At 46.7% G+C, this 12,244-nt stretch overlaps 1 protein-coding gene and 1 long non-coding RNA gene across 2 annotated transcripts in view; one reads left to right on the forward strand and one right to left on the reverse strand.

The window, feature by feature from the left end:
* Positions 1-652: 652 nt before the first annotated feature.
* Positions 653-12,244, reverse strand: part of LOC132431641 (uncharacterized) — an 88,230-nt gene continuing 76,638 nt past the window's right edge. Inside the window, exon 5 of the long non-coding RNA XR_009520778.1 lies at positions 653-686. This is a non-coding gene — a long non-coding RNA (uncharacterized lncRNA). The remainder of the gene's footprint in view (positions 687-12,244) is intronic.
* On the forward strand, positions 1,479-11,502 carry CX3CR1 (C-X3-C motif chemokine receptor 1). The gene is made up of 2 exons (XM_060021399.1): positions 1,479-1,517; positions 10,417-11,502. Exon 2 carries the CDS (start codon positions 10,426-10,428, stop codon positions 11,500-11,502), a length of 1,077 nt encoding a protein of 358 aa, XP_059877382.1. The 5' UTR covers positions 1,479-1,517; positions 10,417-10,425.

Here is a 12,244-nt window from a genome sequence, read left to right on the forward strand (position 1 = left end):
CACTGCAATCCCAGCCACAGCTGGTCCTGGCCGGTGAGTCCATGTTGGGGATGGGGAGAAGGCAAGGTGGAAGCTTGCAGTGCAGCCCCACCCTCAGCAGAGCATAGGAGACCAGGGGCACACTGGGCACAAGCTGTGAGAAGGGCAGTGGGCAGCCAGGGAAGGTCTTGTGGGGGTATGGTCACTGACCACGCGATAAACACGTGTGTTGAGGGCCCACTGGTGCCAGACCCTGGCTAGGCCCTGGGATAGGGATGGACTAGGAAGAGGCTTGGCCTTGAATATGACTCAGGCAGGTAAGGAAGTGGTGGGAAGGCAGTGCAGCCGAGGTGGCTGAGATATGAGTTACAGTCAAAGAACCAGCTGGCCAGGGCAGGGAGCAGGAGCACGGCCTGTACAACAGGGCCCAGCCAGGTGCCACATCCCGCTGGAGCAGCCTGTGCCACTGCCCATCAGATACAGAATTTGGGCTTGACTGCAGGGTATAGGGAATCACTAGATGCCTTGAAGGAGGGAGGTGAGGGGAAACATAATTATTAAGTATCCATCAGGTAACAGGCACTCAGTAGGTGTTTTCTGTGCCAATGCCTCTCAGACTCAATGTGTTTACCAATTTCCTGAGAATTTCATTAAAATGCAGAGTCTCTATATTCCATATCTTGTAATAACCTAAAATGAAAAAGAACCTGAAAAAGAATATATATATTTGTATATGTATGTATAACTGAATCACTTTGCTGTACACCTAAAACACTGTAAATCAACTATACTTCAATAGAAAAAAATTTTTTAATAAAACAATATAGGCATACCTTAGAGATATTGTGAGTTCGGTCCCAGACCACCACAATAAAGCAGATATCACAATAAAGCAAGTCACATGAAAAAAATAAAAATAAAAAAATAAAGATACATATAGAGATGAATTTTCTTTATAACAAATAAAATCTATAAGGCATCAAAAAAATGCAGAGTCTAATTCAAGAGGCCTAGGGTGGGGGCCTGAGGTGCTGCATTTCTGATAAGCTCCTAACTGGGATCACACTTTGAGGAGAAAAGCTGTAGCTCATTCAATCTGTGCCCCAATGCTGTCCAGTGAGTATTATCGGCTCCTGTTTATTGGCAGGAAAACTGAGGCTCAGTTTCTGGGCTTGCCTGAAGGCACATCATTAAAAGAGCTATACTGTCCCCTGCCCTCCACCCATGTGAGGGAGATAACATAGCCCCTAAGTTATCACTCTCTCCAAGCCCCTCTTAGTCTGCCCCAGGCTTGCATCTTCCAGGTCTATAACTTCAGGTCCTCCTGTCCCAGCTGGCCTCCAGCCTGGAGTTTCTGAACTTGCCTGTGGCAGCATCTAAAGATAGTCTACCTCACAGGAAACCAAATACTATTGGCTAACTTTGCAATTAAAGATGCTCTCAGAGGGAAGGAAAGGGAAATACTCTCTGGCAGAGTCTGCGTGGGACAGGGCGGCTGACTGGCATATCCAGAGGTTCCCTTCCCAGGTCCAGCCCAGGTAGGAGCAGAGGACTCTTTCAGCACCTGTGGGCGAGCTGGGTGGGGCACTGTGGTCAGAGGTCAAAGTTGGTTAATGATGCTGGTTTGCTTTACATGCCAACAAGGGAGACCATTTTCCAGAGGATGTTGCAGCCTAAATGTCCAAGGGGCTTGGGGGTGATGGGGGGCAGTGAGTGATTAGATCATTTATGATATGCTTAACATAGTGGAATATGATTAGAAGTGTTAGTAATTACGTTTCAGGGACATGGAGAAACGCTAAAAAAAAGCATCATTTAAAATTGCATCTGCCAACTATTATATATGGAATGGATAAACAACAAGATCCTACTGTATAGCACGGAAAAGAATATATATGCATACACACACATATATATGAATCACTTTGCTCTACAGCAGAAATTAACACATTGTAAATCAATTATAATGTCCTAACCACTGGACCACCAGGGAACTCCCTATTATTTTTAAAAATAACTTTATTTTTTTTCTTTCTTATTCTTTTAGAGACTCACATTTAACTGTTTATGGGTGAAATGTTATGACATCTGGATTTATTTATTTATTTATTTTAAAATATTTATTTATTTGGTTGTGCCAGGTCTTAGTTGCGGCACAAGGGATCTTTAGTTGCTGCATGTGGACTCTTAGTTGCGGCACGCGGGATCTAGTTCCCTGACCAGGGATTGAACCCAGGCCCCCTCTCTGCATTGGGAGTGTGTAGTCTTAAAAACTGGACCATCAGGGAAGTCCCTGAATTTATTTTTAAATAATCCAGTAGGGCATGAGTGGGGAATAGATGAAATACTGATCATGAGTTGCTAATTGTTGAAGCTGGGTGATTAGTGCATGGGGGTTGTCTCTGCTTTTATACATGTTTGGAAATTGTATTATAAAAAGTTTTAAAAATAGCATTTGCATTTTAAATATACTCAATGTGAATATTAAAATATGCATAAAGATTGGATGGGAGAAGCTAAAAGCTAGCTGTGGTTGGTTCTGGGAAGTTGGATTGTAGATAGTTTTGAGTTTTTTCTTTCCTGTTACTTCCATGCTTTTTTGTGCCATCTGCATTTTTTTTTTTTTTTTTTTTTTTTTTGGCTGTGCCGTGAGGCATATGGGATGTTAGGTCCCCGACCAGGGATCAAACCCACACCTCCTGCAGTGGAAGCTCAGAGTCTTAACCACTGGACTGCCAGGGAAGTCCCGATATCTGCATTTTTTATAATGAGCAACTATTGCATTTATAACGAAAATTATTTTAATAACAAATTGCTGATACACTTTGATGTTCAACGTTGATGTATGCTGTTATCATCATTGTGAGGACATTTGGGCTCAGAAGGTTTGTGTCATTGGAAAACATCATCTTCAGAAAGAAAGTATGAGTGGTCACACATGTGAGTGAATTGTGACTCTTGGCAGGGAAGAAAACCTATACCACATCTCTTTAAATATCTTCCCAGGCCCTCTTCATCTCTTTCCTTAAACCTATGTTCATTGGGAAACATAACACACTCAAAGGACAGTGCCCAGGTCAACAGCTTATAAATTGATCTGCTACCAAACCAACATCCAGGCAGCAGCAGAGAACCAGGCCAGCCCTCGGCAGCCACCCTCAGGTCCCTTCTTGATCACCACCCCTGCCCTCCCCAAAATCACCCCATTTCTGACTTTTATGGTCATTGCTTCCTTCTTTGTCCGTGTAGTTTTACCTCCTACATATTCATTCCTAAACACTGTGGATTTTCTTTGCCTGTTTCTGACCTTCACATATGTGGATTTATATACAGTATGTCTGCTTTTTGGTTTGCATTTTTAAAATGCATTTCTACTGTAGGAGATGTAGATGCACACACAGAAATGTTCATGACAGAATTGTTCAAAAACTGAAAGCCACCCAGGGGTGCATCAGCATAGAACAGAAAATAATCGTGGGGCACTCACACAGTGCAATCCTGTTCAGCAATAACAATGAACAGACCATAGCCACAGCAATAGCATGGATGAGATACTACCAGAAATGCTGAGATGAATTTACAGATAAATGCAAAATTGGCCCCTATCCACATGGCAGTTATCAAATGCATCACTACCAGACACAATTGCTTTTTCCATGAACAAGAATTATCGCATCATCATCAGTCATCTGTAAATTAGCTCAGACAGTGAAAGGGGGAGATGGCCCCAAAGGGTGTGCTAGACAGGACACCCAATAAAGGTTTTTTGGCCTATTAAAGTCTTTTATAATTTCTCCTTATAGATCCTCAGTGTAGAATTTGAGGCTCCTCTGTTTTCCCCTCTTCTGCCTTCTCTCTGCATCCTTTCCTGAGCCCTCCACTCAGACTAAAGTGAACTTTCCTGAAGGCTCCGGGAACAGGTTAGCCCCTCCTAACCCCACAATCCTCACTTCCTTCTGTTTCTGTATAGTCCCTCACACCCTCTCTGCCTGGCCGTGGACCCAGGAAACCTCCTTATGCTCATACTCTCAGAGCCTTTGGCTTCAAACCACACCCCACCCCATGCCCACCACCATCTTTATCAACCTGGAAGACCCTCCCAGCCTTTAAGACCCAGCTTAAATGGTCCAATCCTTGGGTTTCCCATCACTTTTCTTATACTCTTACTAAACAATAATAAAAATTCACAGAGACTATATTTTAGACATTTTTACCTCTACAGAATTGAGCACAGTGCCTACTGTTGGGGAAATAGAATGAAAAACAAAATCTCCAACCCAGAAAAATCTCTCCATGAATATGGTAGAGAAAGAAAACTCTTTCGTTACTGAATAAGCATTAAATGTGATGTGCCTCACAGGCAATCCGCTATGAGGTAGTAAAGACACAAAAAATCTCACCCTGGTATATGACCAGATACAACCCCTTACACACATGTTCTCAAGATACACAATGACTGGTGCTCAAGTAAGGGAACCTGACAGTCACACACAGTTCATCCCAAGTTTACCATGGTCATTGGGTTCATCATCTGTATTAGTTGGTTGGCTTCATCCAGAGGAGAAACAAACTTCTCATCCCTTTATTATCAGACGTAGTTGTGTAACTTGGAGCCAGGTTCCTGCCCAAGTCAGGCTCCTGCCCTCCCTCTGGGACTGGGAGCCTGGGCACCTCAATATCTGCATTTCAAAGAGATGGCTCCCGGCTCTGAAGCTGACAGAGGAAATGGTCACATTTTCTAAAGGGTATATATCCACATTTCAAAGAGGAAAGAAGGTACAATTACATGTTTTCTAAAATAAATACTCTAAGAAAAAGGAGGCAAGCGGACTCTTGTCCCTTATTTCCAACAGGGAGAATTAAGCCTCTTATTATTTTTTTTAGTTAATTAATTAATTTATTTTGGCTGCATTGGGTCTTCGTTGCTGTGCGCGGGCTTTCTCTAGTTGTGCTGAGCGGGGGCTACGCTTCGTTGCGGTGCATGGGCTTCCCTTTGCGGAGGCTTCTCTTTGTTGCGGAGCATGGGCTCTAGGTGCACGGGCTTCGGTAGTTGTGGCACATGGGCTCAGTAGTTGTGGCGCACGGGCTCAGTAGTTGTGGCACACAGGCTTGGTTGCTCTGCAGCATGTGGGATCTTCCTGGACCAGGGCTTGAACCTGTGTCCCCTGCGTTGGCAGGCAGATTCCTAACCACTGCGCCACCAGAGAAGTCCCAAGCCTCTTATTTTTAATTTTCACTTGTCCTTACACCAGTGTATGGTAAAGATAATTAACAGATATTGGCTTAATCAAAAATTAATTAATAAGCAAGTCCATCTCTTCTTCAGTTATTAAAAAAGGAAAATCATAGTCATTTCCTTTCTAAATTTCACAGTTCATTTTAACAGAGATAAATAAATACCATAAAGGACTTTGAGGAGGAAAGCAGAGGGAGGTGTGGCAAACCAAGAACAGGGGCAGGTCCTGTGAAGGGGTGGCTCACACACGAGCAGAGGGGCCACACTCCATGTGTGGTTTTCTCCTGTTACTGGTCTTGGCTTGTGGTGTGTCTGGGCCCGTATAAAATGCTGGTGGGTGAGTCATGCCAAGTTGTTTTAGGTGGACTCTGCTGCAGGAATAGAAAGTCACTCAATCTACTTGTGTGGAGGATGGGGTGCAAGTTGTAAAATGTGCCCACTGCTCCTCAGCATGGAATTCAAGGCCCATCCATCTGCCCCTCTTCTTCCTTCTTGGCCTTGCTCTCTCTGCATCCTAAGGAGGGGTCTCATAAAAAATAGCTGTCATTGTAAATTGGAAAACCATCAGGTCCTTAAACTCAGGGTCCCAAGTAGCCAGGGGTGTGGGCTTGGGGCCAGACTGAGAACCTTCCTACGTGGCCCAAGGTGAATTCCAGATTTGTCAGGACTCAAAATTAACTAATTCAGCTCTCTGTCTCCAAACAGAACCTCATCTGAATGCTGGCCGCCTGCGAGCCCAGAAGCTTCTCAGGCTGCTGAGCAGCCACTCTGTGGACACGAGGCCACGCTTCCCCTGACCCAGGACTCATGCTGCTCTTTAAAACTGTTTCCTTCTCTTTGGTCATTGTTGGAAAACTGAGCAGCCAGAGCTGGCCAGGCCCTCAGAGATGGTCCGGTCCAGGGATTTCATTACATACATCAAGAAACTGAGGCCGAGCTGGAAGTGAGCTGCCCAGGGTCTGCCAGCTTATTTCAGGGTATGTGGACCCCTCTGAAGTACATGGCTCTGAAGAGCATCACTGTGTATTTGAAGACAGGAAATAAGCTGACCCTTTAGCCTTCAGCCTTTCCTTCTCCATAGAAAAGGATTCCCATTTCTTCACCACCATTGTTGAGAGCTAGGTTCTGGGGGTCTGGCAGTGAGGACCACCTAGTCATGGCTGGAGAGGCAAATAATATCCCCATCCCCTCCATTTCCCACCCACAGTTTCACTGAGGGTCAGCCTTCTGGGTCCTGAGTCTAGAAGGCAAAACCCAGGAAGAGTGTTCAGGGTCACTTCTTGAATCTTATCCTTTAAAGGGGGGTCACCTCTACTATTTTTCAGTTCTCATTCTAGAGACAGGGCCTGCAGTAACATGCAGAATTCCCCTCCAAGAGGGAAAGCATGGTGCAGGGCAGGGAACACGGCTTTGTGAAGAGACACATCTGGGTTGAAATCCTGGTTCTGTTGCTCCCTTGGACAAATTACCCAAATCTTTCTGAGCCGCTGGTGGTTATTTTGCAAGGGGGCAGAGTCATTTCCCATGAGGTGTTGTGGTGAGAATTAAATGGGGTCTTGTGTCTGGAGCATGACACTTAGCAGGTATCCAGGAATGGCAGCCTTCACTCCTAAACTGGGGCTTTCTGAGGATAACCTCAGGTTCTAGAACCTCAAGAGATGGTGGTACCCCCATGGGGAAAGTTGGGATCAGGGATCAAGCAATTCCTGAGTTTTGTTTGGTCCAAAGGAAAAAAATTAAGCCTCACAATTGGCATTAGACTGAACCTCAAACCCGCGTGTACTCGAGGGCCTAAAAAGCCATAAAAAGAGAGCAAGAAAGATAAACAAACAAACAAACAAAATAAGACTCATTGAATCTAGAAAACTAAGCAGGATGTGAAGCCAAAAGAGAGGAGGAAGCAACATGAAAAAGACGCTGGGGAGAAGAAAGTGGATGGGGGCCAGCTAATGAGAGGGGAAGTGTAGAAAAGGGAAGCTGATTGGAAACAGTGGGTAATGATGACCAAAAAAAAAAGTTAAAAAATAAGTGAGCAGGCCTGAGAAAAGGAAGTGACTGGAGGAAGTAGAACAGGATCGGCAGTAGCGCCAGCTTGGTGTTTTTTAAAGCAGGTCCTACAAAATTCATTTCAGCTTGGGTGTGAAACCCATGTGTATTCAAAGCTCAGCTTCTAGGTTCAGCCCAGACTCTCCCAGCTCAGCACCATTTAGTAAAACGTTGACTTAACAGAACAGGGGGTGAGGAGATCCGAGGACAGCTGAGGGGACGTGTGCGGTGCAGCCTCAGTTAGTGTGGTGGGACCTGTGTTAGTGCTTCACTCCGGCACCTATCCTTCCCCTTGCAATCCTGTCTATATGAACCTCGCTTAGTAGATGCTGTGAAGGCTTATTTCACTGGATTCTTTTTTTTTAAATTTCATTTATTTCTTTTTGGCTGTGTTGGGTCTTCGTTGACGCCCACGGGCTTTCTCTAGTTGCGGCGATCAGGGGCTACTCTTCGTTGCAGTGCGCAGGCTTCTCACTGTGGTGGATTCTCTTGTTGTGGAGCACGGACTTTAGGTGTGCGGGCTTCGGTAGTTGTGGCACGTGGGCTCAGTAGTTGTGGCACACGTGCTTCATCGCTCCGCGGCATGTGGGATCTTCCTGGACCAGGGCTTAAACCCGGGTCCCCTGCATTGGCAGGTGGATTCTTAGCCACTGTGCCTTCACTGGATTCTTGCACTTGGTTTCTTGTGTCCTCAGGGTCTGGGAGGCCAGTGTGCAGCCTGAGTGAAAGCCAGTTGATCTCTGGCAGCCCTTTGACCCCTAGGGCATTAGTCCTGCTCTTGTCTGCTACCAGGAGGCCCTACCTTCAGGCTCCTGGCCCAATCCTGGGACATCTCAGAGGACCCAGAAATAAAAGGTCCACCCAGCTCAGGCCCACCTTTCCTGAAAAGGTGCCTGGATAAAGCTATCAAGTTCTAGACACTTCATGTTATTACCTATTTAATCCTCTCTGTAATTCTGAAAGGAAAGTTCACTGCCCTGCTGAAGGGCTCCAGGGATATTCATGATGAGAGGATGGGGAAGGTGCAGGAAGAGCTTGGAAAAGGCCAGGATGTCAGAAATAAACAGGTGGCATGTGGCAAGGAGGTCCCCAGTCCCTCCCCTCTCCTTGCTGGGCACCTGGCTCAGGGCTGCCAAGTGTGTGCCCGTCCCCTTCTAGCCCACCTCCCCACTCTTCCCAATGACCCAGGGACACCTGCCCGAAGATTTGTAGGAGGTCCCTGTGTGTGAGGCATGCCGCCAAGAGTGTAAATCAAACCCACCACATGCAGATTTGGCAAAAATCAAGCCAATTCTAAAGCACCAAGTTCCTGGGCTTTCAGGACGGAACACAGGCCCAAAAGAGATGCAAAACGATTTTTATTGTCCTTGGACTCCTCTCGAGGTCAACTCTGCCAGCTCCTGACCCGGGGTGGGGGGCGGGAAGAGGGGGGGCTACCCCCAGCATCCGCAACTTAGGACTACAAGGGCTTGACTGTTTGTGTTCCTACACAGCTGACTGTCTGGGAAGATGGGCTCCAGCAACAAGTCACCTGCACAAAGCGGCCACTCCCGGCCGCCCGGCATCTCAGCTGAGCCATTTGAAACTGACATTTATGTCACTCAAAAATGGTTGCATATCAGCCATTTTATATGGTTCAACTTAACTTTTATTGATTAAGGTCATAGCCAGAGGCTCCTCTCTGAGTAAAGGGCATTGCAGCTGAAAGCAAAGAAAGCATACAGTTCCCTGGGGCTGAGAACTCCATCCCAGCCTGAGACGGCCCAGGTCAGAAAGCCTTGGGCCACTTCGCCCGGAAGAGTCTGGGTGAGACGCAGAGCTGGGCCAGGACACTAAGCAGAGGCTGGGAAGAGAGAAGCAAAGCCCTGGCTGGGGGGGCCCTCGCCTTGGCAGAGACACCATCTTGGTGAAACCAGCATGAAAAGTATGTAGCGGGGTGTGGAAACTCACCTGGTTAAAGAAGCACGAGCTTTGGTTTTAGTTGTGCTGAGTGGAGGCAGTGACGACCAGGAGGTGTGCACTGAGGTTTCTGAGGGCCTGTCTTGTGGTATCACGAGGAAGAGGAGGGGGTCCCAGAGGACCAGGGCAAAAGGGCTCCCCTTGCAGCCTCTGGAGTGAATCTTGGCTGGGACAAGAGGGGATGGACAAGTGTCACTTCCCAACCTGAGCAGAAATGTCTTATCTTTCCATTCTTGTCCAGAAAAAAACAGGAAAAGAACAGTGGGGGAGGCCAGGTCACAGTGAAGTGCAGGGCTGGTAATTATCAGACTACTTAGCCCCCAAGACCCAGGGCAACAAGCTAACTGAGCACAGGCCTCCATCTGGGATCCATCAGCCCTTTCATGACTGCAAAGGCCTGGATGATGGTGACACTCCCTCTTGGAGTTGTAGGATGACTGACCATCCCAGCTGGCTTAGAACTGAGGGGTTTCCGACATGTGAGACTTTCAGTGCTAAAACCAGAAGAGTCCTGGGCAAATCAAGGCAAGGTAATCACCCTAGGGTGTCTGACTCTATGTCTTATCCCTTCAGGAACAGAAAGACTTAGTTGGTTCCAAGAGGGAGAGGGAAAGAAATGGCTCTCAAAGACAAAGACGAGCCTCTGGGTGCAGGCCTGCCCAGGGCTCCGCAGTGTCTAGGACCTCTCTCTTCAGTGTTCATGCAGGAGAAATGAGGGTGCAGAGGGCAGAGAGGTGGGAGAAAGGAAGGGGGTGGAGAATAGAAGCTTGGACTGGAAGTGTGAATTACGGCATCCCCACCACCACACCCCTCTCCTCTCCACTCACTCGTCCTCTCTCCCCCATCCACACCCTGGTCAAGCTCGCTATCTTTCAGATAGACTTTTGAAAATCAAAGAAAAAAAGATCTATCTCAAGCTTCAAAAGGCTTAGATTCAAACGCTAACTGAGCCATTTACTGCATAGTTTCTGGCAAGTCACTCAGCCTCTCAGGGACTGGTTTCCTCTCTGTCAAAGGGGTCTCTTATAGCCTCCATCACATAGATTAAACAAGATAGCACGCATGACACTGGGAAAGGTACTGGTTAGACACCCAACCAAATGTTTGCTTCTTCCAGTCTGCCTATGTAAGGGGCAGAATTCCAACTTTGTTTCTCTGAGAACTAATGACATTAGTTGTCTTCCTTTCTCATCCAGGTGCTCACCATGCCCACCATCTCCCCTGAATCAAGTTTAGAAGACTTTGAGTATGATGAGCTTGCAGAAGCCTGTGATATGGGGGACATCGTGGCCTTGGGAACTGTCTTCCTGGCCATACTCTACTCCCTTGTCTTTGCCTTTGGCCTGGTGGGAAATTTGCTGGTGGTGTTTGCCCTCACCAACAGCCAGAAGCCCAAGAGCATCACTGACGTTTACCTCCTGAACCTGGCCTTTTCTGATCTGCTCTTTGTAGCCACCTTGCCCTTCTGGACTCACTATCTTATAAACGAGCAAGGCCTTCATAACGCCGTGTGCAAACTCACCACCGCCTTCTTCTTCATCGGGTTTTTTGGAGGCATATTCTTCATCACCATCATCAGCATCGACAGGTACTTGGCCATTGTCCTGGCCGCCAACTCCATGAACAACCGGACTGTGCAGCATGGCGTCACCATCAGCCTTGGCGTCTGGGCAGCCGCCATCTTGGTGGCTGCACCCCAGTTCATGTTCACCAAACAGAAAGAAAACGAATGCCTTGGTGACTACCCTGAGGTCCTACAGGAAATCTGGCCTGTGCTCCGCAACGTAGAAATAAATTTTCTTGGCTTCCTGCTCCCCCTGCTTATTATGAGTTACTGTTACTTCAGAATCATGCGGACACTTTTTTCCTGCAAAAACCAAAAGAAAGCTAAAGCCATTAGGCTGATCTTTCTTGTGGTCATCATGTTTTTCCTCTTCTGGACACCTTACAACGTCATGATTTTCTTAGAGACACTCAATCTCTATGACTTCTTTCCCAACTGTGACATGAAGAGGGATCTGAGGTTGGCCCTCAGTGTGACCGAGACAGTTGCATTTACCCACTGTTGCCTTAATCCCCTTATCTATGCATTTGCTGGAGAGAAGTTCAGAAGATACCTTTACCACCTGTACAGGAAATGCCTGGCTGTCCTGTGTGGCCACCCCGTCCACGTCAGTTTCTCCCTGTCCCCGTCTGAATCACAAAGGAGCAGGCGAGAAAGTATTCTGAGCAGCAATTTCACTCATTACACCAGTGATGGAAATACATCCATCCTCCTCTGAAAGTCTTGTCTCTCCAGCAAGCCTGGAGTTTCTGAGACTGACACTGAATAATTAGGACAGATTTTTAAATTTCTTACATGCAAGAAACAATGGGTCTGATGCCCAAAAGCAATCCTGAAAGTATTTTTGAGAATTGTGCTCAAAATCTGAATGATAAAGGACAGGCATGTTTCTTATTGCCAATGTCAAGAGTTTCTTGTTTACAAATTACAAAAATTCAACTCAGATTAATTTAGCCTAAAAAATTAATTTAGCCTGAAATCATTTGCATTGTAACATGGGCAAGGGGGTGGCGAATCCTCAGAGTGAGTGAAAACTAGAGATTGAATCTAGCTAGAACTTCCTCTCTCTGACTCTCAAATCTCTGAGTGGTAACAGAGATCCCAGACTCACATAACACAGTTTTGTCATCAGAGAGGGAATGAGACCTATATCCCTCTGATCCCAAGGTCAAAATTCCCAGGGAAGGGCTCTGATTGGCCAAGTTTGTATCAGATTCTCATCCTTGGACCAGGTGGCAGTATCCACAGGGAAGACATAGATAAGATGGCAGCTCCCATTCCAATCTTGTGGTTGGAGATGCGTGAAGACATATTTCCAAGAAGCTGGAGGGTGGGTGCTGCTTTGATCAGATATAACAAGAGTTGCCCACCAACTTTACCTGTGTCTAGCCCAGCCCCACCTTGATCATACCAGCCAGAACACACCACCAGCCTCTTCGCCATTAAACCCCCTCTGTCAT

This window comes from Delphinus delphis, chromosome 10 (genome assembly GCF_949987515.2).
Source record: "Delphinus delphis chromosome 10, mDelDel1.2, whole genome shotgun sequence".
Taxonomy (NCBI): Eukaryota; Metazoa; Chordata; class Mammalia; order Artiodactyla; family Delphinidae; genus Delphinus; species Delphinus delphis.